Source organism: Anomaloglossus baeobatrachus, chromosome 3 (genome assembly GCF_048569485.1).
Source record: "Anomaloglossus baeobatrachus isolate aAnoBae1 chromosome 3, aAnoBae1.hap1, whole genome shotgun sequence".
NCBI lineage: Eukaryota > Metazoa > Chordata > Amphibia > Anura > Aromobatidae > Anomaloglossus > Anomaloglossus baeobatrachus.
In genome coordinates this window covers 555,859,124-555,884,256 of record NC_134355.1, presented here as the reverse complement: position 1 = coordinate 555,884,256, position 25,133 = coordinate 555,859,124, and the positions used below count along the sequence as shown (strand labels likewise).

General features: G+C 50.2%; 1 protein-coding gene across 1 annotated transcript in view; it reads left to right on the top strand.

Annotated features, from left to right (window-relative positions):
• FARSB (phenylalanyl-tRNA synthetase subunit beta) overlaps positions 1-25,133 on the top strand; it is a 134,596-nt gene that overhangs the window by 51,911 nt on the left and 57,552 nt on the right. The window contains exons 11-15 of the mRNA XM_075340819.1: positions 1,348-1,409; positions 3,212-3,419; positions 7,208-7,288; positions 7,381-7,473; positions 9,500-9,617. Of these exons, the coding sequence (XP_075196934.1) occupies positions 1,348-1,409; positions 3,212-3,419; positions 7,208-7,288; positions 7,381-7,473; positions 9,500-9,617 (562 nt within the window). The remainder of the gene's footprint in view (positions 1-1,347; positions 1,410-3,211; positions 3,420-7,207; positions 7,289-7,380; positions 7,474-9,499; positions 9,618-25,133) is intronic.

Sequence of the window (25,133 nt, the reverse complement as noted above, 5' to 3'; positions counted from 1 at the left end):
GGGTTGTCACATCGTTCATCCTTACAAGCGGCCGTTAGAACCCTGGGATCTGAACGGGGTGCTGATGGTTCTTCAGAAACCACCATTCGATCCAATAAGGGATATTTCTTTCTCACGCCTTTCGCAGAAAGTGATTTTCCTAGTAGCAGTCACTTCACTTCGGAGAGTGTCTGAGCTAGCAATGTTGTCGTGCAAAGCCCCTTTCCTGGTGTTCACCAGGACAAGGTGGTTCTGCGTCCGGTTCTGGAATTTCTCCCAAGGGTGGTACCCCCCTTTCATCTCAATCAGGATATCTCCTTACCCTCTTTTTGTCATCATCCAGTTCACCAATGTGAAAAGGATTTGCACTGGTTAGATCTGGTGAGAGCACTCAGGCTCTACATTTCTCGTACGGCGCCCCTGCGCCGCTCGGATGCACTCTTTGTCCTTGTCGCTGGCCAGCGTAAAGGGTCACAGGCTTCCAAATCAACCCTGGCCCGGTGGATCAAGGAACCAATTCTCGAAGCTTACCGGGTTGCCGGTTCCCTCAGGGCTCTAGGCCCATTCTACCAGAGCCGGGGGCGCGTCCTGGGCTTTGAGGCACCAGGCTACGGGTCAGCAGGTGTGTCAGGCGGCTACCTGGTCGAGCCTGCACACTTTCACGAAACACTATCAGGTGCATACCTATGCTTCGGCGGATGCCAGCCTAGGTAGACGAGTCCTTCAGGCGGCGGTTGCCCACCTGTAGGAAGAGGCCGTTTTACGGCTCTCTTACGAGGTATTATTTTACCCACCCAGGGATTGCTTTTGGACATCCCAATTGTCTGGGTCTCCCAATAGAGCGACAAAGAAGAAGGGAATTTTGTTTACTTACCGTAAATTCCTTTTCTTCTAGCTCTAATTGGGAGACCCAGCACCCGCCCCTGTTTTTTTGTGTACACATGTTGTTCATGTTGTTTGGTTTCAGTTCTCCGATATTCCTTCGGATTGAATCTACTTTACACCAGTTTATAATCTTTTCCTCCTTCTTGCTTTTGCACCAAAACTGAGGAGCCCGTGGGAGCACGGGGGGTGTATAGGCAGAAGGGGAGGGGCTTAACACTTTTGAGTGTAATACTTTGTGCGGCCTCCGGAGGCATAGCCTATACACCCAATTGTCTGGGTCTCCCAATTAGAGCTAGAAGAAAAGGAATTTACGGTAAGTAAACAAAATTCCCTTCTTTATCAAAACTACACTAAAGAGCCCAGTAAGTGACACATCGCTGAAATCAGGATCCCTGCCCCTACATTATGCTGCTCTCAGATTAGGTGTCAAAAACCTGCTGACAGATTCACTGTATTGGTTACATATCTTTGTTCGGTATACAGGAGCTGGCATACAGGAAAGAAACTCTTACTGCAGAGAAGATCAACAGTAAAGTTGGGATCAGGTAAGAAACGTGAAAATAATTTCCTCATTGAAGTTACTGTACTAATAGCTGATTATTGTCCCCCTGCCCCAATACTGGCCATTCTATGTTGCACGATGACATTATCTTTCGCTTTTAGGAATAGATAATTGGGATTTATATCCAAAATGTAATCATTACATAAGGGAAGCAGAGGGGCCCAGTTGATGATTTTCCTGGGGTGCTTCTGCTTCCCATTATGTGTCAATTTTTAGAAAGATTTCTGCATTCAATGCTTTTTCTTCTCATAAAAACTGACACCCAGTTGTACCCAAACACACGTCTATGGGGTCCCTCTGTTTCTTTTCTGGACATTAATTCCATTTTTGTTCTTAATATCCGGATGACTTGTATTACTCTTGAGGAATCTGTTATCCTAAATTCCAATTTCCCCCTTAGTGTGTATAAAGGGTGTCCACTTTGACCACACATAGTACTTGTGTAACCTCTGTCTACAGCAGGGTATTGCCCAATGAGGTGCTGCAATATGTGTGCAATTCAGATTTACTGACACGTGATTACTACATGATCTATTCCAGAAATCCAACGCTGACACTTGGATTTCTGCTGTCGAGGTGCAACAGATCTGTATCCGGATCAGTCCCATTGTCATGTGTAGCTGACAGCTGATTTCTCCTGCAAATTTGTCAGCTATACAGTGGTACCTCACTTAACGAGTAACCCACTTAACGAGAATTTCGCTTAACAAGCGAAGCTTTCTGTAAATTTGTAACTCTGTTTACGAGAAAGCTTTGCTGTACGAGCAAAATCCTCACCGCACACACTTCCGGTTCCGTATATCCACCACGCTCTAACCCGCACTTGCAGTCCACACAAACACACACAAGCACACGCACGCACACACATACAGTATTATGCTCACCTTACCTTCCGTTCAACCGCCGGCCTCATGGTTCTTGTAGTCCACCGGTACATTGCGACGTCCTTGCGGCGAACTACGAGACCCAGGAGGCCGGCGATGGAACGGAAGGTAAGGTGAGCATAATATGTGTACCTTCCGTTCCATCGCCGGCCTCCTGGGTCCTATAGTTCGCCGCTCCAGGATGTGCATCGGCAACCATAGCGACGAAACAGAAACTTCCTGTCACTGCTACTCAAAGGCAGCGCGCTGGGCAATCAGAGGCAAGCGGCTCCTGCCTTTTGATGTCAGCGCTCTGGCAGCAGAAGTTCCTCCCTCGTCGTTATGGTAACCCGATACACAGCCCGTACCGGTGAACAGCAAGTCCCAGGAGATCCGCGATGGAACGGATGGTAAGGTGAGCATAATATGTGCTTGTGTGTTTGTGTGCGTGTGTGTGCTTGCGTGTGTGTGTTTGTGTTTGTATGTGTTTGTACGTGCTTGTGTGTGTTTGTGCATGTGTGGAATGGCACAATAGGGGACCAGGATGGGACATTTAAAAAGTTGTAGAACGAATTGTCTGCATTGCAATGATTTCCTATGGGAAATCTTGCTTTGCTGAACGAGTAACTTGGTTAACAAGCACAGTCCCAGAATGGATTGTTCTCGTTAACCAAGGTTCCACTGTATAGTCAAAAAATTCTGCTCTGCTCCATTCAGGATTGTGAGACAGATCCAATGGATGGCTGTACGTCTGGTGGTCTCATAGGGAATGATCGGAGCAGCTTTATGGTAACGGATGGGCTCAGCAGTGGGATATGCCCCCCTCATACACCCATTTAGTCGTTATGTCCTGTTATGTTAACCCCAATTATTGATACCTGATAAAGCATCACTACGTAGTCTTGTCATTTCCATTTTCCAGGGAGACCCCAGACAAGTTAGCTAAACTCCTCACCCGGATGTGCCTGAAATCTCATGTGCTGGAAGACGGAGCGCAGCTGGAGATTGAGATCCCCCCTACGAGAGCAGACATTATTCATGCGTGTGACATTGTAGAGGATGCTGCTGTAGCTTATGGCTATAATAACATCCAAATGACCATCCCTAAAACTTACACCATTGCCAACCAGGTGAGTGCCCCCGATTGTCTGCACTAGTAGAGGATAAGTCTGGTTTAGGAAATACCTCTATTCCCCATAAAACACCACATCTGAAGGATTGTTTTTCTTACACTTCTGCATTGTGCCATTTCCCTGTTTTACCTAGGTAGTAAAAAAATAGTTTTTATTGGTCAGCCAAAGGATGGAGGAGGTTGAAGGGAATGTGGATTCTTCCCAGAAATGTGTGAAGAAATTGACAAATCGGTGCTATTGTGCCCTTTGATTAATTAATTTTATTTCTATAGCGCCAACACCTTCTGCAGCACTTTACTGTACAAGCGAAAACATGAACACACAACAAAGACATTACAGAGTAACACATAGGGCAGGAGTGAGGACCCTGCTCACAAGCTTACAATCTATGGTGAAATTGGGGACACAATAGGTATCAAGTGCTTGTCATGTAGGATACAGCCATCATTATAATAAATAAGGGCTTTCTTATAAAGCTGCAGTTGTCATCAGCCAGTATCTGCTTAAGAACATTTAGCACGTGCCATTTTGTGCATGGAGGATGTGGAGACAGATGAATAGGAAAGTAGGAACATGGAAGAGTTAAACTAGTGAGGTGATAGGCCTGTCTAAATGTGGGGGTTACAGATTAATCAGATCCTCTGAGGTAGTGCATTCCGGAAAACTGGTACAGCATGAGAGCAGTCTTGGAGATGGAAGTAGGAGGTTCGGATTACCGAAAATGTTAAGGGTGCTTTACATGCTGCGACATCGCTGCCGATATATCGTCGGGGTCAGGTCGTTAGTGACGCACATCCGGCGCCGGTAGCGACATCGTAGCGTGTAACACAAATGAGCGACGATCATCGAGCGCAAAAACGTGCAAAACCGTTGCTCGTTGACACGTCGTTCATTTCCATAATATCGGTGCTGCTGCAGGTACGATGTTTGTTGTTCCTACGGCAGCACACATCGCTATGTGTGACGCCGCAGGAACGACAAACATCTCCTTACCTGCGTCCACCGGAAAAGGAGGAAGGAAGAAGGTGGGTGGCATGTTCCGGCCGCTCATCTCCGCCCCTTCGCTTCTATTGGGCGGCGGTTCAGTGACGCATCTCTGACGTCGCTGTGACGCTGAACGAACCACCCCCTTAGAAAGGAGGCGGTTCGCTGGCCAGAGTAACGTCGCAGAGCAGGTATGTGCGTGGGACGCTGCCGTAGCGATAATGTTCGCTACGGCAGCGATCACCACATATCGGCCGTGCGACGGGGGCGGGTGCAATCGCATATGACATCGCTAGCAAATGCTAGCGATGTCGCAGCATGTAAAGCCTGTCTTAAGGTCCCGTCACACTAAGCAACATCGCTAGCAACATCGCTGCTAACGAACAACTTTTGTGACGTTGCTAGCGATGTTGCTTAGTGTGACATCCAGCAACAACCTGGCCCCTGCTGTGAGGTCGTTGGTTGTTGCTGAATGTCCTGGGCCATTTTTTAGTTGTTGCTGTCCCGCTGTGAAGCACAGATCGCTGTGTGTGACAGCGAGACAGCAACAACTAAATGTGCAGGCAGCAGGAGCTGGTTACCAGCCTCTGCAGAAGCCGATGTAAACATCGGGTAACCAAGAAGCCCTGTCCTGGGTTACCCGATATTTACCTTTGATACCAGCCTCCGCCGCTCTCACTGCCTGTGCTGCCGGCTCCTGCTCTGTGCACATGTAGCTGCAGCACACATCGGGTTAATTAACCCGATGTGTGCTGTAACTAGGAGAGCAAGGAGCCAGCGCTAAGCAGTGTGCCCTGCTCCCTGCTCTGTGCACATTTAGCTGCAGCACACATCGGGTTAATTAACCCGATGTGTGCTGTAACTAGGAGAGCAAGGAGCCAGCGCTAAGCATTGTGCGCTGCTCCCTGCTCTGTGCACATGTAGCTGCAGCACACATCGGGTAATTAACCCGATGTGTGCTGTAACTAGGAGAGCAGGGAGCCAGCGCTCAGTGTGCGCTGCTCCCTGCTCTCTGCACGTGCGGTGGTAACCAAGGTAAATATCGGATTGGTTACCCGATATTTACCTTAGTTACCAAGCGCAGCATCTTCCACGCAGCGCTGGGGGCTTGTCACTGGTTGCTGGTGAGCTCACCAGCAACTTGTGTAGCGACGCTCCAGCGATCCCTGCCAGGTCAGGTTGCTGGTGGGATCGCTGGAGCGTCGCAGTGTGACATCTCACCAGCAACCTCCTAGCAACTTACCAGCGATCCCTATCGTTGTTGGGATCGCTGGTAAGTTGCTTAGTGTGACGGTACCTTTAGTCTTGGATAAGTGGCAGAACTGAGAGCAAGATTAGGATGATAGATATAGATGAGGAAGGAAATGTATGCTTGTGTGGAAAGCGATAAGTGTATATTGCACTTTGTGACGGATGGGTAACCAATGCAATGACTGGCACAATGTGGAGGTATCTGTGTAGTGGTTGGACAAAATTACGATCCTGTCTGGAGCATTGAAAACACATTGCAGAGGAGAAAGTTTGGTAAGAGGGAGGGAGATCAATATAGAGTTGCCATAGACCAGACGAGAATGAATAAGAGTAACAGGAATAATTTTTGCAGCTTCACATGTGAGAAAGGGTCAGATGCTGGAGAGGTTTTTAAGATGCAGATGTTGTGAGCGAGTGATGGGATATAGAGAATATAGGAAAGCTCTGAATGAAGTATGATCCCAAGACAGTGAGCGTGTTGACTGAGAGTTATGTTTGAACCACCCAAGAAAAATGCAATATTGCATATAGGTCCGTTAGTAGAGTAAGGAAACACGTGAAGTTTAGTTCTGGAGAGATTCAGTTTCATATAGAGGCAAGAAATGATGTTGGAGACAGCAGACACAGTCCCTGGTATTTTATAGTAATGCAGGAATTATGTTAGGAGACTGTATAATTGGGTTTCAACAGCATATAGATGATACTGGAAACCAAAGCTGCTGATGGTTTGTCCAATACAGGCGGTGTATAGAGAGAAGAGGAGGCCTAGGACTGAACCCTGAGGAACCCAGACTGTAAGGGGAAGAGGAGCAGTCAAAGGACACAGTGAATGAGCAGTCAGAAAGGAAGGAGGAGAACCAGGAGAGAGCAGTGATCTTGAGGCCAATAGATGTGTAGTGAGGAGGAGCTCGTGATCCACACCATCAAAGGCAGCAGAGATCCAGGAGGATCTGTAGGGAGTAGTGACCATTAGATTTAGCTGTTGGGGATCATTCAGAAGTCGGTATATAGTTCTTCTCATTTCACAATCTCCATTCCGCTATCATTGTTAGAGGTTGTACAGGTTATAAAAAAATGTGTTTTATTTCAAAATCCGTTTCTCATCTGTCCCCGAGCTGTGTGGGTAGTGAAAGCTGTGGCCTACACTTCATAGAAGCTATCCTACACTATGGGATACAATCCAGACATGATGTCCTCTTCCCTGGTGAGGTGGGAGATCACCTTCTCCCTGGGTTTACCAGGTTCCCTCCTAGGAGAATATGGATGGGATTTCCTTTTAAGAAATTCCTTTTTAGGGTTATTTTCTTATAAAGCTAGCAGTTTACTGCATGGTGAGTATATTAGAAGTAGATATTTTAGTTGAGGCTAGATTGTTGGTAGTTCTGATTAAGGCAGAATCTGTAAGAACTTTTACAGAGTATAATTGTAAGAAATGACAATTGAGCATGAGACTCAGTCATCTTTCCATCAGTTGTAGTATTTCCATGTATTGTGTCTGCCGTACACTTAGTGATCGACCTTTCTACTCTTTTTTTTATCTTTATCTCCAGCTTTCTCTGAATAAGCTGACAGAACTGCTGCGCCAGGACTTGGCTGCGGCCGGCTTTACTGAAGCTCTGACGTTCGCCTTGGTGAGCCCGCACTCCGTGCCAGTTTGACATCTGCCCAGTTGCCTTTTTAATCCTTTATGAAGTGACCTTGATGCTTGATTTTGTGCCCACAGTGTTCAGTCGATGATATTGCAGAAAAACTGGGTATTCCTGTCTCCGCTACCAACGCAGCACACATTGCAAATCCCAAGACTGCAGAATTTCAGGTCAGTGGTCGCAACGTGGTACATACACTCTTCCTGGGTGAACTGTGATATTTCTGGGATTGACTACCTTTATAAAAAGAGCAAGGAAGAGATTTGGGCAGCCATCTTTGTGATCATGTGACAGCTGCTGGATGATTTTATAATAACACCAGCAGCCACGGTCACTGGAGGTGTCAGAAGGTGAATCGTTGCCCACCTTTGGGAACAATTTAATTTTTATTAATAAACTGTAAAAGGAACTTTCACCAGTTTGAGCATTTTATACTGATCACAATATGGAATAGTGGCTACAGAGCTGAGTATGACGTGATCTTTATTTTTTTTTATTTCTGATACCTGGGATCTGTTTTTGGAGGCGTTTTTTTCTTCCCCTGTTTGAGGTTGATCAATCGTAAGCAGGCATAGTTATGTAGGCAAAAAAAAAACACGCCCACCTTTCCTCACTGATCTCTGAAACTACTTTGTAAATAGGCAGCACAGCTGAGTTATGTATCATTATAAACACAGATCTCATGGCAGTCAGTGTGGGGGGAGGGTGAGAGCTCACCGCACGGTGAGATGATCTCTGGAAGTGTTTGTAATGAGACATAAATCAGCTTTGGACCTGCAGAGGGTGAGACACTCCTAAGTTTGTCATTTTAGATATTTGCAAGCTGATATTAGAAAGAAAAAAAGGGGGATAACTCTCCAAAAAAAAGGAATTGTTAGAATTGTTACCATGGACATTTATTCTGATATGCAGATTTCTGATTACAATACATGGTTTTTAGAGCTAGAGTTAAACCTCTCTGCTACAACCTTCCCTGCTGATCATTGCCCCTTGTGAACATGCTATTAAGCAGTATATTTTGTGAAAATCATTGTCAATAGGCACACATCTACTTGCAATACAAATATGGGATCTTAAGGTGGTGTCACACATGGCGACGACGACAACGACGTCCCTGCTAAGTCACCATTTTCTGTGATGTAGCAGCGACGTCCCGTCGCTGTCGCTGTGTGTGACATCCAGCAACGACCTGGCCCCTGCTGTGAGGTCACCGGTCGTTGCTGAATGTCCTACTTCATTTTTTGGACGTTGCTCTCCCGCTGAGAAGCACACATCACTGTGTGTGACAGCGAGAGAGCGACGAACTGAAGCGAGCAGGCAGCAGGAGCCGGCGTCTGGCAGCCTGCGGTAAGCTGTAACCACAGTAAACATCGGGTAACCAAGAAGCCCTTTCCTTGCTTACCTGATATTTACCTTAGTTACTAGCGTCCGCCGCTCTCATGCTGCCAGTGCCGGCTCCCTGCACACGTAGCTGGAGTACACATCAGGTAATTAACCCGATGTGTACTGTGGCTAGGAGTGCAGGGAACAGAAAGCCGACACTGGCAGCGTGAGAGCGGCGGACGCTAGTAACTAAGGTAAATATCGGGTAACCAAGAGAAGTTATTTCCTTGGTTACCCGATATTTACCTTAGTTACACTTCCACGCGTCGCTGCTGGCTGGGGGCTGGTCACTGGTCACTGGTGAGATCTGCCTGTTTGACAGCTCACCAGCGACCATGTAGCGACACAGTAGCGATCCTCATAAGGTCAGATCGCTCATTGTGATCGCTGCTGCGTCGCTATGTGTGACACCACCTTTAGAAAAGCCTGTACAATTACCTGAACCGAAGTAATGGAGACATTTCAAGCGTGTCACTACGACATGCTGTAAATGTCTGTGCATGAATTTATTTAGGTGACTGGCAGCTAATTTGAGTATGGGGATCCCCCCATCCCTGGCCCCGTTTGGTATCTGACCAGCAGTGGTGAAGAAGGGGCCGCTCAGGAGCCGTCTCCATTCATTGCTCTGGGAGTTCCTATTACAGCCAAGAGAGCCGCCACCCCTCTCTTCTCGCCGCTGGTCAGATTCCAGGTGATTGGGGACACCCATCCGTCAGACATTAATGACTTACTATAAACGTCGCTCCTGAGACTACCTCTTTAAGCTAATTTCAAGCTTCAGTGTTTGTGTTTCATATGTGACTTCTCTCGTAGGTGGCCCGCACAACGTTACTGCCCGGCTTGTTGAAAACTATTGCCGCCAACCGCAAAATGCCTCTTCCTTTGAAACTTTTTGAGATCTCTGATGTAGTGACAAAGGACAACACTAAAGGTAACGCTCACCGACTAGAGATGGATGAGCACTCAAATGCTTGGTGCTGGCTCCTCGAGTCGAGCAGGTCAGATGCTATAAAAATGCTCAATCGAGTAACAAGTATAATGGAAGTCAATGATCGGGCAGCTCGTCTCTTCACATACAGACATTTTTTTTTTCTTTTGATACACTACATCTGAAAACGTTGCTTTAACCCCTTCACGACCAATGACTGATATATCCATCATGGATCGTGTGAGGTTAATCCCCGCCCCCTGGCGTGGGCAGGTCACGGCGATCCGCGCACATATCAGCTGTTTTCAACAGCTGACATGTTTGCCTGCATGTTACGAGTGGAATCGCTTCCACCCGCAACATTTAACCCCTTACATCTCGCTGCCAAAGTCTGGCAGCGAGATGTATATGCGTGTGGCCATTATTTTCACTTACCACCTCCTCCACCGGAAATCACGTGCGTGATCACATGACTTTCGGTGGTTACCATCGTAGCACAGGGTCATGTGATGACTCCTGTAGCTATCATGAGTCACTTCCGGTTTCACTCGGCCCGGAGCCGAGTGAAGGAAAAAGTGATCATATCTGCTGTTTACAGCTGTGTAGCTCTGATCAGCAGATAGGGCAAAGCGATCGCATTGTTGATAGATATAGCCCCCTAGTAAAATAAAAAAAAAAGTTTTAAAAAACAAAGTTCAAATCACCCCCTCCTTTCACCCCATTGAAAATTTAAGGGTTAAAAAAATAAAAAATATACACATATTTGGTATCGCCGGGTTCAGAAATGCCCGATCTGTCAAAATATAAAATCAATGAATCTGATTGGTAAATGGCGTAGCGGCAAAAAAAATTCCAAACGCCAAAATTACGTTTTCTTTATCGTTCCTATAGGAGACCCAGACCATGGGTGTTTAGCTTCTGCCTCCGGAGGACACACAAAGTACTACACTTAAAAGTGTACCTCCTCCCTCTGAGCTTATACACCCCTTGGAGAACCAGATCTAGCCAGTTTATTGCTTTGTGTTCAGGAGGTCACACATCCACACATGCATTCTCATCTGATTTCTGATTTTTGGAAAGAGTTTGAAGAAAAGCGGGTCCACGTCTGGACTCCCGGGGTGTCCCTTCTCACCCCACTGTGTCGGCGGTGTTGTTAAGGTTGATTTCCAAGGCTGTAGCCTTACATGCCGCGCTCCTTCACCATCCCTCCTGGGCTCTGGCTTGAAGTGGGAGCCACCACGGTTCTCCATGCTTGGCAGGAGACCGGTCTCCATCCGCAGCCCTTCAGGATCCTGCTGGACCGGAGCACTCACCCCCAGGGACTTGGAACCCTGCGTCTCAGAAAGCTAAGTACCTGAGACGTTTATATTTGGGGGTCCCTGTACTTTATTGTTGTGGGAGAGTGTGCTGACTGTGTTTTGTGACATTTCCGGCGGGTTCTCTGGCTGTCGCCTGAGAACCGCGCCGATGGTGCCTGCGTGCCGGCCGCGCTGCTCAAATTTAGGCCCCGGCTTCGCCGGAGGCCTAGTTTCGGTTTCTCTGCCCTCGCATGTCACTCATGCAGAGGGACAGGCTCGGCTCCGCCCGGCGGCCGTTCAGCACAGGGGAGGCACTCCTCACTGCAGTGTGTGTTTCCTCCCCTGTAGGTCTCTATGGCCCTCCAGATCCCGCTCCTCATGCAGGTCCCGCCCCCTCTCTTAGCTCCGGCGGCCATTTTCTCAGCGTTCTCTCTGCAGCAGCGCTGGTCTGCAGCATCTCTGCTGAGTTGCTGTGCTTGGGGGTCCGGGTTTCGGGATCTGGAGGGCACACAACACCGCTCCAGCGGTCTGGTAAGCCACAACCGGTCTCCGGTTGTGGACCTCTGATTATACTCTCTGGGGTTCATTCTCTGGCAGAGCCCCCACTTCAGCAGCATGTCTCACACGAGGAGCAAGGCTCCAAAGCTGTATTCAGTATGCACTGCATGTAAGCTCCTGCTGCCTGAACCGAGCATATTCCCACATTGTGATGCCTGCTCTAACCTGGCGTTGCCTCAGCCTGGAGTCTCACCCCCAGTGGTCTCTCAGGCTGCTCCTGCTCCTGTGGCTGAACCCCCGGCTTGGGTAGAATCCTTTTCTAGGTCTATCTCCCAGTCTTTTGCAGACTCCATGGGACTTCTGTCCAGGACTTTGCTGAACATGCATCAGCCCCTTTCACAGGGTGCCTCTGCTGCTAGGGGTCTCTCAGGACCGGAGCTCACAGAGGATTCATCCTCTGGTCCCAGACCCCGTCCTTCTAAGAAGAGACGCAGGGTTCCCTCTCCTTCCTCGTCCCGCGGCTCTGATTCAGGAGCTGACTCGCAGGACGAGGAGGATGCCTTCACGGGGGGCTCGGAGGTTAACTCCATGTGCCCCATTGATCTGTCCGAAAGTGACTCAGATGTTAGTGATTTGATTGCGTCCATTAATTCTGTACTGGATCTCAATCCGCCAGTATCAGAGGAACAACCCTCTCTGGCAGAAAAGCACCAGTTTACCTCGCCTAAGAGAGTAAAGAGTGTGTTCTTTAACCACTCCAGTTTTCAGGCCGCTGTGACCAAGCCCAGGGCCTGTCCTGACAAACGCTTCCCAAAGCGTGGTTCTGACGACCGCTTTCCCTTTCCACTTGAGGTGGTCAAGGAGTGGGCTCATTCCCCAAAGGTAGACCTTCCGGTGTCTAGACTCTCAGCCCGGACCGTTGTATCGGTTGCCGATGGCATCTCTCTTAAGGATTCCCCTGACCGCCAGATTGACCTTCTGGCCAAATCCGTATTTGAAGCGGCGGGGGCCTCGTTCTCTCCCACTTTTGCAGCAGTGTGGGCTCTCAAAGCCATCTCTGCTTCTCTAGAGGAGATGCATTCCCTCGCCAGGGAATCTATGCCCGAAATGGTTACCTTAACTTCCCAAGCTTCAGCTTTTTCATCCTATGCCATGTCTGCCATGCTGGAAGCTTCTCACCGCACTGCGGTGGCTTCGGCTAATTCCCTCGCTATCCGCAGGATATTGTGGCTTCGAGAGTGGAAGGCAGATGCTTCTTCAAAGAAGTACCTTGCTGGGCTCCCTTTTGCTGGGTCCCGACTGTTCGATGAACAGCTGGATGAAATTATTAAGGAAGCTACTGGCGGGAAGAGTACTTCCATGCCACAAACCAAAACCAGGAAGCCTGTCCAGAGCAGGAATCAGTCGAGGTTTCGTTCCTTTCGTTCCTCCAACTGGTCGTCCTCTAAGCCCTCGGCCTCGTCCACTAACTCAGCCAAGGACCAGAAATCCAACTGGCGCCCAAAAGCGCGTCCGCAAAAGACCGCAGGAGGTGCTGCCGCCAAGGCAGCCTCCTCGTTACTATCTGTCAGCGCCAGCAACGTCCTTAGTCGGTGGCAGGCTCTCCCACTTTGGCGACGCGTGGTTTCAACACGTCTCCGATCAGTGGGTGAGGGACATCATCTCCCACGGCTACAAGATAGAATTCTCTTCCAGCCCGCCAAACAGATTTTTTCTGTCAACTCCCCCCTGCTCCAAGGCCGCCGCCTTCTCTCAGGCCGTGGCATCCTTGCAGGCCAACGGAGTAATTGTACCGGTTCATGTTCAGGTGCGGCATTTTCGCATGGAGTCTCTGCGATCAGTCATTGCCTCAATGACCCAAGGGGATTTCCTGGCATCCATCGACATCAGAGATGCCTATCTGCATGTGCCAATTGCAGTTTCACACCAGCGTTGGCTACGTTTTGCAATCGGAGAGGAACATTTCCAATTCGTGGCTCTCCCCTTCGGGTTGGCCACAGCTCCTCGGGTATTCACCAAGGTCATGGCAGCAGTGATTGCGGTCCTGCACCTACAGGGGTTGGCAGTGATCCCTTACCTGGACGACCTTCTAGTCAAGGCTTCATCCAGCATGGACTGTCAGCGGAGTGTCTCGCTCACTCTCGCCACTCTAGCCCAATTCGGGTGGCTTGTCAATCTTCCCAAATCCACTCTGACTCCGACCCAGAGTCTCACGTACCTAGGGATGCAGTTCGAGACACTGCCGGCACTTGTGAAGTTGCCCTTAGTCAAACAGCAGTCCCTCCAACTGGCGGTGCGCTCTCTGCTGAGGCCCCGCCGTTACTCCCTCAGGCGCCTGATGCAGGTGCTGGGTCAGATGGTGGCGTCAATGGAGGCTGTTCCCTTTGCCCAGTTCCATCTGCGGCCTCTGCAGCTGGACATTCTCCGCTGTTGGGACAAGCGGCCTTCCTCCTTGCACAGGTTAGTGGCTCTGTCGCCACAGACCAGGAGCTCTCTTCAGTGGTGGCTTCGGCCCCTCTCTCTGTCTCAGGGGCGCTCCTTTCTGGCCCCGTCCTGGGTGATCCTCACCACGGACGCCAGTCTATCCGGCTGGGGAGCGGTATGTCTCCACCACCGAGCGCAGGGCACTTGGACTCCGTCCGAGTCAGCCCTTTCGATCAATGTGCTGGAAACCAGAGCCGTGCTTCTGGCTCTCCTAGCTTTTCACCATCTGCTGGCGGGCAGGCACATCCGAGTCCAGTCAGACAACGCGACAGCGGTTGCCTACATCAATCACCAAGGCGGGACACGCAGCCGCCTGGCAATGTTGGAGGTACAACGCATCCTTCAATGGGCGGAGGACTCCAAGTCCACCATATCCGCAGTCCACATTCCAGGCGTGGAAAACTGGGAGGCAGATTATCTCAGCCGTCAAACCGTGGACAGTGGCGAGTAGTCCCTGCACCCGGCAGTTTTTCAGTCAATCTGCCGCAAATGGGGCACTCCGGACGTGGACGTAATGGCATCCCGTCACAACAACAAAGTTCCCGTTTACGTGGCTCGCTCCCACGATCCTCAGGCTTTCGCCGCGGACGCTCTGGTTCAAGACTGGTCCCAGTTTCGTCTGTCCTACGTGTTTCCCCCTCTAGCTCTCTTGCCCAGAGTCCTGCGCAAGATCAGAAGGGAAGGCCGTGGAGTCATCCTCATTGCTCCGGACTGGCCCAGGCGAGCTTGGTACCCAGACCTGCTCCATCTGTCCGTAGAGGTGCCGTGGCATCTTCCGGACCGTCCAGACCTTCTCTCACAAGGTCCGTTTTTCCGCCTGAATTCTGCGGCTCTCAGATTGACGGCGTGGCTCTTGAGTCCTGGATCTTGACGGCTTCTGGTATTCCTCCTGAAGTCATCTCCACTATGACTCGGGCCCGTAAGTCTTCCTCCGCCAAGATCTATCACAGGACTTGGAAAATTTTCCTGTCCTGGTGTCGCTCTACCGGCCATCCTCCTTGGCCATTTTCCTTGCCGACCCTTCTGTCCTTTCTACAGTCCGGTCTGCAGCTGGGACTGTCCCTCAACTCTCTCAAGGGACAAGTCTCAGCTCTGTCAGTGCTGTTCCAGCGGCGTCTCGCCCGGCTGGCTCAGGTCCGCACCTTCATGCAAGGCGCATCTCACATCATTCCGCCTTACCGGCGGCCCTTGGATCCCTGGGACCTCAATTTGGTTCTCACGGTTTTGCAGAAACCCCCCTTTGAGCCTCTTAGGGAGGTTTCTTTGTTTCGTCTTTCACAGAAAGTGGTCTTTCTAGTGGCCATAACTTCCCTCAGGAGAGTCTCCGATTTGGCTGCGCTCTCTTCGGAGTCACCTTTTTTGGTTTTTCATCAAGACAAGGTGGTTCTCCGTCCGACTCCGGACTTTCTTCCTAAGGTGGTCTCTCCTTTCCACCTTAACCAGGACATTACCCTACCTTCCTTTTGTCCTGCTCCTGTTCATCGCTTTGAAAAAGCGTTGCATACTCTGGATCTGGTGCGTGCTCTCCGGATCTATGTGTCTCGCACCGCTGCTCTTAGGCGGTGCACTTCTCTTTTTGTGCTAACCACAGGTCGGCGCAAGGGCCTCTCTGCTTCTAAGCCGACCTTAGCCCGTTGGATTAGGTCGACCATTTCGGACGCCTACCAGTGTTCTCAGGTGCCTCCCCCGCCGGGGATCAAGGCACACTCGACCAGAGCTGTCGGTGCCTCTTGGGCTTTCAGGCACCAGGCTACGGCTCAACAAGTCTGTCAGGCTGCCACTTGGACTAGCCTGCGTACCTTTTCGAAGCACTACCAAGTGCATGCTCATGCTTCGGCAGATGCGAGCTTGGGCAGACGCATCCTTCAGGCGGCTGTCGCCCATTTGTGAAGTTAGGCTCCGCCTACTTCTTAGTTTTCTTTTTCGCTCTATTGGGAGACCCAGACAATTGGGGTGTATAGGCTATGCCTCCGGAGGCAGCACAAAGTATTACACTCAAAAGTGTTAAGCCCCTCCCCTTCTGCCTATACACCCCCCGTGCTCCCACGGGATCCTCAGTTTTTTTGCTTTGTGCGAAGGAGGCAGACATGCAAGCACAGCTCCACAGATTAGTCAGCAGCAGCTGCTGATTAGGTCGGATGGAAGAAAAGTGGGCCCATATAGGGCCCCCAGCATGCTCTCTTCTCACCCCACTCTTGTCGGCGGTGTTGTTAAGATTGAGGTATCCATTGCGGGTACGGAGGCTGGAGCCCACATGCTGTTTTCCTTCCCCATCCCCCTTAGGGCTCTGGGTGAAGTGGGATCTTATCGGTCTCCAGGCACTGAGACCGGGCTTCATCCACAACTCCTGTGGAGCCTGATGGATAGGAGCCGATACCGTTCAGGGACATGGCCCTGCATCTTAGAGGTACTCTGTATCCCTATGGGGACCGCGCACGGCATCACCTCAGCTTTGCTGGGTGTGCTGGTGCACCGGGGACCGCGGCGCTGACCGGGTCTATATGTGCCATTACACACTCAGCGTCGCTGAGTGTGTTTATATGTAAGGGCTACCACACTGACCGCCGTTGCCACGGGACACTGCGGCGCGGCTGGGACTTGTAGTTCGCCGGGGACCTTCACGCGGCCGCGCTTTTACGGCGGCCGCGTTTATTACTACAGTCCCCGGCTTCATTGCGGCCTAGTTTCCCTTTTTTCTCCCGCCCTCAGCCCTGACAGGCAGGGGAAGGGCGGGACGCTGCACGGAGCGAGCAGCAATGAGGGCTGGAGTATGATTTACATGCTCCACTCACCTCACTGTGCACAGTATGAGCGCCCGTTTCGCGCTCTTTCTAGGCCACGCCCACAGCTTCCTCAGCTCGTCAGGACGCCGCAGCCATTCCTGTCAGCTCCACCGACGCTGCAGAGAGGGACATATTCATGGGAGACCCAGACACGGTCTCTGGTGGCCTCACAACCGCTTAGGCGGCTGGTAAGCAGCACATGTGGTGCTAGCCCCATGGTGCTGTATTGTATTGGTACATTATTTGTGTACTGTATATAATTTACACTGTATGAGCACAGTTCTTTCTGGCTATATACCCTATTGTGTTACTCAGGGAAAACTATAGCATGGCGCCCACAAAAGGCAGGGGTGCCAAAACACAGGCTTATTATGTTGCCTGCGCCGCATGTAAGACCCAGCTACCGGCAGGTTCCACTGACCCTCATTGTGTACAGTGTTCGACCCCTGTGACACTTCCTCAGCCGGGGCCTATGCTAAGTGGGGCACAGGGGGAGCCACCTGTTGACACTGTCCAGGTGACGGGGACTGAGTTCGCAGCCTGTAAGGATCAACTCTCTGAGACTATGGCTAAGATACTAGAAGCCTTGCAGTCCAGGCCGGTATCTCAGCAAAGGGACTCTGTTGAATCATTGTTCCCTGGCCCCCCTCAGTTGGACCAACAATGTCCTCACGGGGTATCTCATACATCCCAGACGGAGGGTTCGGACTTAGAACCTAGCCCCAGATCGTCTAAGCGGGCCCGCTTAGAATTTCCCTCGACATCATATTGTTTAGGGTCTCAGCGGGGGGATTCTCTGGTTGATGATGCGGAAACAGCTGATCAGGATTCTGATCCTGGGAGCGCTCTCAATCTTAATTCTCCAGACGGGGACGCCATAGTGAATGATCTTATTGCATCCATTCATCAGTTGCTGGATATTCTTCCCTCAGCCCCTCCGGCGGAGGAGTCAGATTCTCAGCAGGAGAAATTTCGCTTCAGGTTCCCCAAGCGTACACGGAGTATGTTTCTAGACCACTCTGATTTCAGAGAGGCAATCCAGATTCACCATGCTTGTCCGGATAAGCGTTTCTCTAAGCGCCTTAAGGATACACGTTATCCTTTTCCCCCGGAAGTGGTTAAAGGTTGGATTCAATGTCCCAAAGTGGATCCTCCAATCTCCAGACTGGCGGCTAGATCCATACTTGCAGTGGAAGATGGGGCCTCGCTTAAAGATGCCACTGACAGGCAGATGGAGCTCTGGATGAAATCCATCTATGAAGCTATCGGAGCTTCTTTTGCCCCAGCATTCGCAGCCGTATGGGCGCTACAAGCTATATCAGCAGGTCAAGCGAAAATTGAAGCGGCCGCGCCACAAGTGGCTTCCATTACCTCCCAGACCTCGGCAATTGCGTCTTACGCTATGAATGCTGTCCTGGACTCTGTGAGCCGTACGGCAGTTGCGACCGCCAATTCGGTAGTAGTCCGCAGGGCCTTGTGGTTACGGGAGTGGAAGGCAGATTCCGCTTCCAAAAAGCGTTTAACCGGTTTGCCAATTTCTGGCGACAGGCTCTTTGGCGAGCGCCTGGATGAAATCATCAAACAATCCAAGGGAAAGGATACATCCTTACCCCAGCCCAAGCAGAACCTCTCCCAACAGAGGAGAGGGCAGTCGAGGTTTCGGTCCTTTCGGGGCGCGGGCAGGTCCCAATTCTCCTCGTCCAAAAGGTCTCAGAAAGAACAAAGGAACTCTGATGCATGGCGGTCTAAGTCACGGCCTAAAAAGGCCATTGGGAGCACCGCTAACAAAGCGGCTGCCTCATGACTTTCGACCTCCTCTAGTAGCATCCTCGGTCGGTGGCAGGCTCTCCCGCTTTTGCGACACCTGGCTGCCACAAATAAAAGACCGCTGGGTGAGAGACATTCTCTCTCACGGTTACAAGATAGAGTTCATCTCTCGTCCCCCGACTCGATTCTTCCGGTCCTCTCCGCCTCCCGAGCGAGCCGAGGCTCTTCGGCAGGCGCTGGGCACCCTGAAGGCAGAAGGAGTGGTGGTCCCTGTTCCTCTTCAGCAACAGGGCCACGGTTTTTACTCCAACTTGTTTGTGGTCCCAAAGAAGGACGGGTCCTTCCGTCCTGTCCTGGACCTGAAACTTCTCAACAAACACGTAAAGACCAGGCGGTTCCGGATGGAATCCCTCCGTTCCGTCATCGCCTCAATGTCCCAGGGAGATTTCCTTGCATCGATCGATATCAAAGATGCTTATCTCCACGTTCCGATTGCCCCAGAGCACCAACGCTTCTTGCGCTTCGCCATGGAAAACGAACACCTGCAGTTCGTGGCACTACCATTCGGCCTGGCAACAGCCCCACGGGTTTTCACCAAGGTTATGGCTACTGTAGTAGCGGTCCTTCATTCTCAGGGTCATTCTGTGATCCCGTACTTGGACGATCTGTTGATCAAGGCACCCTCTCAAGAGGCATGCCAACACAGCCTCGACGTTACCCTGGAGACTCTCCAGAGTTTCGGGTGGATCATCAATTTTCCAAAGTCAAATCTGACACCGGCCCAATCGCTGACGTACCTTGGCATGGAGTTTCATACCCTCTCAGCGATAGTGAAGCTTCCGCTGATCAAACAGCAGTCACTACAGAAAGGGGTACAGTCTCTCCTTCAAGGCCAGTCACACCCCTTGAGGCGCCTCATGCACTTCTTGGGGAAGATGGTGGCAGCAATGGAAGCAGTCCCTTTCGCGCAGTTTCACCTGCGTCCCCTTCAATGGGACATCCTACGCAAATGGGACAGGAAGCCGACGTCCCTCGACAGGACCGTCTCCCTCTCTCAGGCGACCAAAGCCTCCCTTCGGTGGTGGCTTCTTCCCACTTCATTATCGAAGGGGAAATCCTTCCTTCCCCCATCCTGGGAAGTAGTCACGACAGAGGCGAGTCTGTCAGGATGGGGAGCGGTTTTTCTCCACCACAGGACTCGGGGTACGTGGACCCGGCAAGAGTCCTCGCTTCAGATCAATGTTCTGGAAATTCGGGCAGTGTATCTTGCCCTGAAAGCGTTCCAGCAGTGGCTGGCAGGCAAGCAGATCCGAATTCAGTCGGACAATTCCACAGCGGTGGCATACATCAATCACCAAGGCGGCACACGCAGTCGTCAAGCCTTCCAGGAAGTCCGGCGGATCTTGATGTGGGTGGAAGCCACGTCCTCCACCATATCCGCAGTTCACATCCCAGGCGTGGAAAACTGGGAAGCAGATTATCTCAGTCGCCAGGGCATGGACGCAGGGGAATGGTCCCTTCACCCGGACGTGTTTCAGGAGATCTGCTGCCGCTGGGGGGTGCCGGACGTCGACCTCATGGCGTCCCGGCACAACAACAAGGTACCAATGTTCATGGCACGGTCTCAAGACCCCAGAGCTCTGGCGGCAGACGCCTTAGTTCAGGATTGGTCGCAGTTTCAACTCCCGTATGTGTTTCCTCCGCTGGCACTGTTGCCCAGAGTGTTACGCAAGATCAGGGCCGACTGCCGCCGCGCCATCCTCGTCGCTCCAGACTGGCCGAGGAGGTCGTGGTACCCGGATCTGTGGCATCTCACGGTCGGCCAACCGTGGGCACTACCAGACCGAACAGACTTGCTGTCTCAAGGGCCGTTTTTCCATCTGAATTCTGCGGCCCTCAACCTGACTGCGTGGCCATTGAGTCCTGGATCCTAGCGTCTTCAGGATTATCTCAGGATGTCATTGCCACTATGAGACAGGCTAGGAAACCAACGTCCGCCAAGATCTATCACAGGACGTGGAAAATTTTTCTGTCATGGTGCTCTGCTCAGGGTTTTTCTCCCTGGCCATTTGCATTACCTACTTTTCTGTCCTTCCTTCAATCTGGACTGGAAAAAGGTTTGTCGCTTGGCTCCCTTAAGGGACAAGTTTCTGCGCTCTCGGTGTTTTTCCAGAAGCGCCTAGCTAGACTTCCACAGGTACGCACGTTCCTGCAGGGAGTTTGTCACATCGTTCCACCTTACAAGCGGCCGTTAGAACCCTGGGATCTGAACAGGGTGCTGATGGTTCTTCAGAAACCACCATTCGAGCCAATGAGAGATATCTCTCTCTCACGCCTTTCGCAGAAGGTGGTCTTCCTAGTAGCAGTCACCTCTCTTCGGAGAGTGTCTGAGCTAGCAGCGTTGTCATGCAAAGCCCCTTTTCTGGTGTTTCACCAGGACAAGGTGGTTCTACGTCCGGTTCCGGAATTTCTCCCTAAGGTTGTATCCCCCTTTCATCTCAATCAGGATATCTCCTTACCTTCTTTTTATCCTCATCCAGTTCACCAATGTGAAAAGGATTTGCACTTGTTAGATCTGGTGAGAGCACTCAGATACTACATTTCTCGTACGGCGCCCCTGCGCCGCTCGGATGCACTCTTTGTCCTTGTCGCTGGCCAGCGTAAAGGGTCACAGGCTTCCAAATCAACCCTGGCTCGGTGGATCAAGGAGCCAATTATCGAAGCTTACCGTTCGGCTGGGCTTCCGGTTCCCTCAGGGCTGAAGGCCCATTCTACCAGAGCCGTGGGCGCGTCCTGGGCTTTGAGGCACCAGGCTACGGCTCAGCAGGTGTGTCAGGCGGCTACCTGGTCGAGCCTGCACACCTTCACGAAACACTATCAGGTGCATACCTATGCTGCGGCGGATGCCAGCCTAGGTAGACGAGTCCTTCAGGCGGCGGTTGCCCACCTGTAGGAAAGGGCCGTTTTACGGCTCTTTTACGAGGTATTATTTTACCCACCCAGGGACTGCTTTTGGACGTCCCAATTGTCTGGGTCTCCCAATAGAGCGAAAAAGAAGAACGGAATTTTGTTTACTTACCGTAAATTCCTTTTCTTCTAGCTCTAATTGGGAGACCCAGCACCCGCCCCTGTTTTTTTGTGTACACATGTTGTTCATGTTGAATGGTTTCAGTTCTCCGATGTTCCTTCGGATTGAAGTTACTTTAAACCAGTTTATAATTATTTTTCCTCCTTCTTGCTTTTGCACCAAAACTGAGGATCCCGTGGGAGCACGGGGGGTGTATAGGCAGAAGGGGAGGGGCTTAACACTTTTGAGTGTAATACTTTGTGCTGCCTCCGGAGGCATAGCCTATACACCCCAATTGTCTGGGTCTCCCAATTAGAGCTAGAAGAAAAGGAATTTACGGTAAGTAAACAAAATTCCGTTCTTTCTGTTTATTTCCCACCCATGGACTGCTTTGAGATGTCCCATGGTCTGGGTCTCCCATAGGAACGATAAAGAAAAAGAGAATTTTGTTTACTTACCGTAAATTCTTTTTCTTATAGTTCCGTATTGGGAGACCCAGCACCCTCCCTGTTGCCTGTTTGCAATTTCTTGTTCCGCGTGTTATCACCGGCTGTTGTCGTGGACAGAGTCTCCGGTTTTTCCGGTTCTTGCTCTGTTTTACTTGTGGGTGGCTATTCTCCTTCAGTTTTTGCACTAAACTGGCTAGATCTGGTTCTCCAGGGGGTGTATAAGCTCAGAGGGAGGAGCTACACTTTTAAGTGTAGTACTTTGTGTGTCTTCCGGAGGCAGAAGCTAAACACCCATGGTCTGGGTCTCCCAATACGGAACTATAAGAAAAAGAATTTACGGTAAGTAACAAAATTCTCTTTTTTTTGTCGCTGCAAAGTTTTACACAAAATGCAATAACAGGCGATCAAAACGTAGCATCTGTGCAAAAATGGTACCATTAAAAATGTCAGCTCGAGACGCAAAAAATAAGCTGTCACTGAACCATAGATCCTGAAAAATGAGAATGCTGCGGGTTTTGGAAAATGGCGCAAAACGTTCGCCACTTTTATTGGACAAGCTTGTGAATTTATTTAACCCCTTAGATAGAAGTAAACCTATACATGTTTGGTGTCTACAAACTCGCACCGACCTCAGGCATCACAATGACACATCAGTTTTACCATATAGTGAATAAAATATCCCAAAAACTATTGTGACATCACACTTTTTTTGCAGTTTTTCCGCACTTGGAATTTTTTTGCTGTTTTCCAGTACATTATATGGTAAAACGTATGGTTTCATTTAAAAGTACAACTCGTCCTGCAAATACAAGCCCTCATATGGCAAGATTGACAGAAAAATAAAAAAAGTTACGGCTCTCGGAAGAAAGGGAGCAAAAAACAAAAACTGAAAACTCTTTGGGGCTGAAGGGGTTAACCCCAGTGTGAGCCATTCAGAGACTGTGAATAACTCTCCCTGGAGTGCCTGTACTCATCATGCAGTAAACAAGCCTGTGTGCTGTGGTCGTTGTTTCACAGAAGACACATCCAAGCACGTGCAATACTTAGCTGAGTACCCGAGCGCTCCGATGCTCGATCGAGAGCCGAGCACACTCGCTCATCGCTACTGCCGACCAGTAAATTCGCTTGCTTTCCAGCACATGTATATAGGTGTGTGCGTTTTCCAATTTTTGGCCACCATTGGTGGATATTTGGGAATTTGCCAGATATTTGAGACCAGGTGTTGTATGGGGTCAGTTTCGGACAATAGAGAATAAAGTGGGCACCATCGTGTCTGGCCATGAGAGAAAAGTGAATAAAGGAACGGTGCAGAGGGAAGGCAATAAAACATACAATTTATTAATGTCCATGGTTAAGAAGACCCCATAAGAAGGGGCATTGTCAATCTGACTCATTTCAATTGCCATGTCACGACTAAGATCGCAGTGCCGATTGAAACGCGTAAGATTGACAGTGCCTTTCTTATGGGGTCTTTTTAAAAAGGGATATTTAATAAATTGCAAATTTTTTTTACTTCCCTCTGCACCGTTCCTTTTAATTTTTTTTTTTTTTTTTCTCATGGAATTTTCTTTGGGTTAACAGGTGAACGCTGCAGTCACAACTGTAAGGCAGTTTCTATTAACATGTATGGTGAGCGCTGCAGTCACAACACTAAGGCTGCTTTCACACATCCGGTTTTTGCTGTCCGCCACAATCCGACTCTTTGCAGAAAAAACGCAACCGGGCATTTTTTCCGCATAGACTTTCATTAGTGCCGGATTGTGCCGCATGGCCTTGCGTCTGGTCCAGTTTTTGCCGGATGCGGCATATTTAGCCCATTCGGCGGCCGGATGGAATGTTGCCTGGCACGTTTTTTTGTCCGGCAAAAAAAAACGCATCGCTTTTTCCAATGCATGCTTATGGACGCCGGATGCGGCGCGATGCGGCAATAACCCCATCCGGCAGCCTCATGCGGTTTTTTGCACTGCGCATACTCAGTAGCGTGCTGCAACCGGCAAAAACCGGACGGGACGCTAGTAAAAACTTATGCAAAGGATGCGTTTTTTTCGCCGCATCCGTTGCATAGGTTTTAGAGCTGGATTTAGCCACACTGCTAAAACCGGATGTGTGAAAGCAGCCTAAGGCAGAGTTTTTATTAGCATGTATGGTGAGCGCTGCAGTCTCAACTCCAAGGCAGAGTGTCTATGTACATGTATGGTGAGCGCTGCAATCACAACCCTAAGGCAGCGTTTCTATTTGCATGTACGGTGGGCGCTGCAGTCACAACCATAAGGCAGAGCTTCTATGTGCATGTACGGTGAGTGCTGCAATCACAACCCTAAGGCAGCGTTTCTATTTGCATGTACGGTGGGCGCTGCAGTCACAACCATAAGGCAGAGCTTCTATGTGCATGTACGGTGAGTGCTGCAATCACAACCCTAAGGCAGCGTTTCTATTTGCATGTACGGTGGGCGCTGCAGTCACAACCATAAGGCAGAGCTTCTATGTGCATGTACGGTGAGTGCTGCAATCACAACCCTAAGGCAGCGTTTCTATTTGCATGTACGGTGGGCGCTGCAGTCACAACCATAAGGCAGAGCTTCTATGTGCATGTACGGTGAGTGCTGCAATCACAACCCTAAGGCAGCGTTTCTATTTGCATGTACGGTGGGCGCTGTAGACACAACCCTAAGGCAGAGCTTCTATGTGCATGTACGGTGAGTGCTGCAATCACAACCCTAAGGCAGCGTTTCTATTTGCATGTACGGTGGGCGCTGTAGACACAACCCTAAGGCAGAGTTTCTATGTGCATGCACGGTGAGCGCTGCTCAATGCTTTTTTTTCTACTTCACCATCATGTCCTTGTCAGGATTTCCCACAGACATTTTTTATAAAGGAGAGGATATATATTCTTAGAATAGTTGCCTGTGAGCTTGTATCTGGACTGTGCAGGCTGCAGTCTACAGATGAAGCGTTGTCTATGAATGAGGGTTTTATTTGGCTGACTTAATCGAGTTTACTTGCTTGAGTCATTAGCAGCCTGTTCAGCAGTCTGATTTTGAAGGAGTTTACCAGGCTTAAGACATTAATGACCCATCCTTAGGATATGCCATCCATCAATATCTGATCAGTGGAGTCCAACACCAGGATCCCCCTCGATCAGATGGTTTCAGCTCAAGCAGTAGCAAGATGTA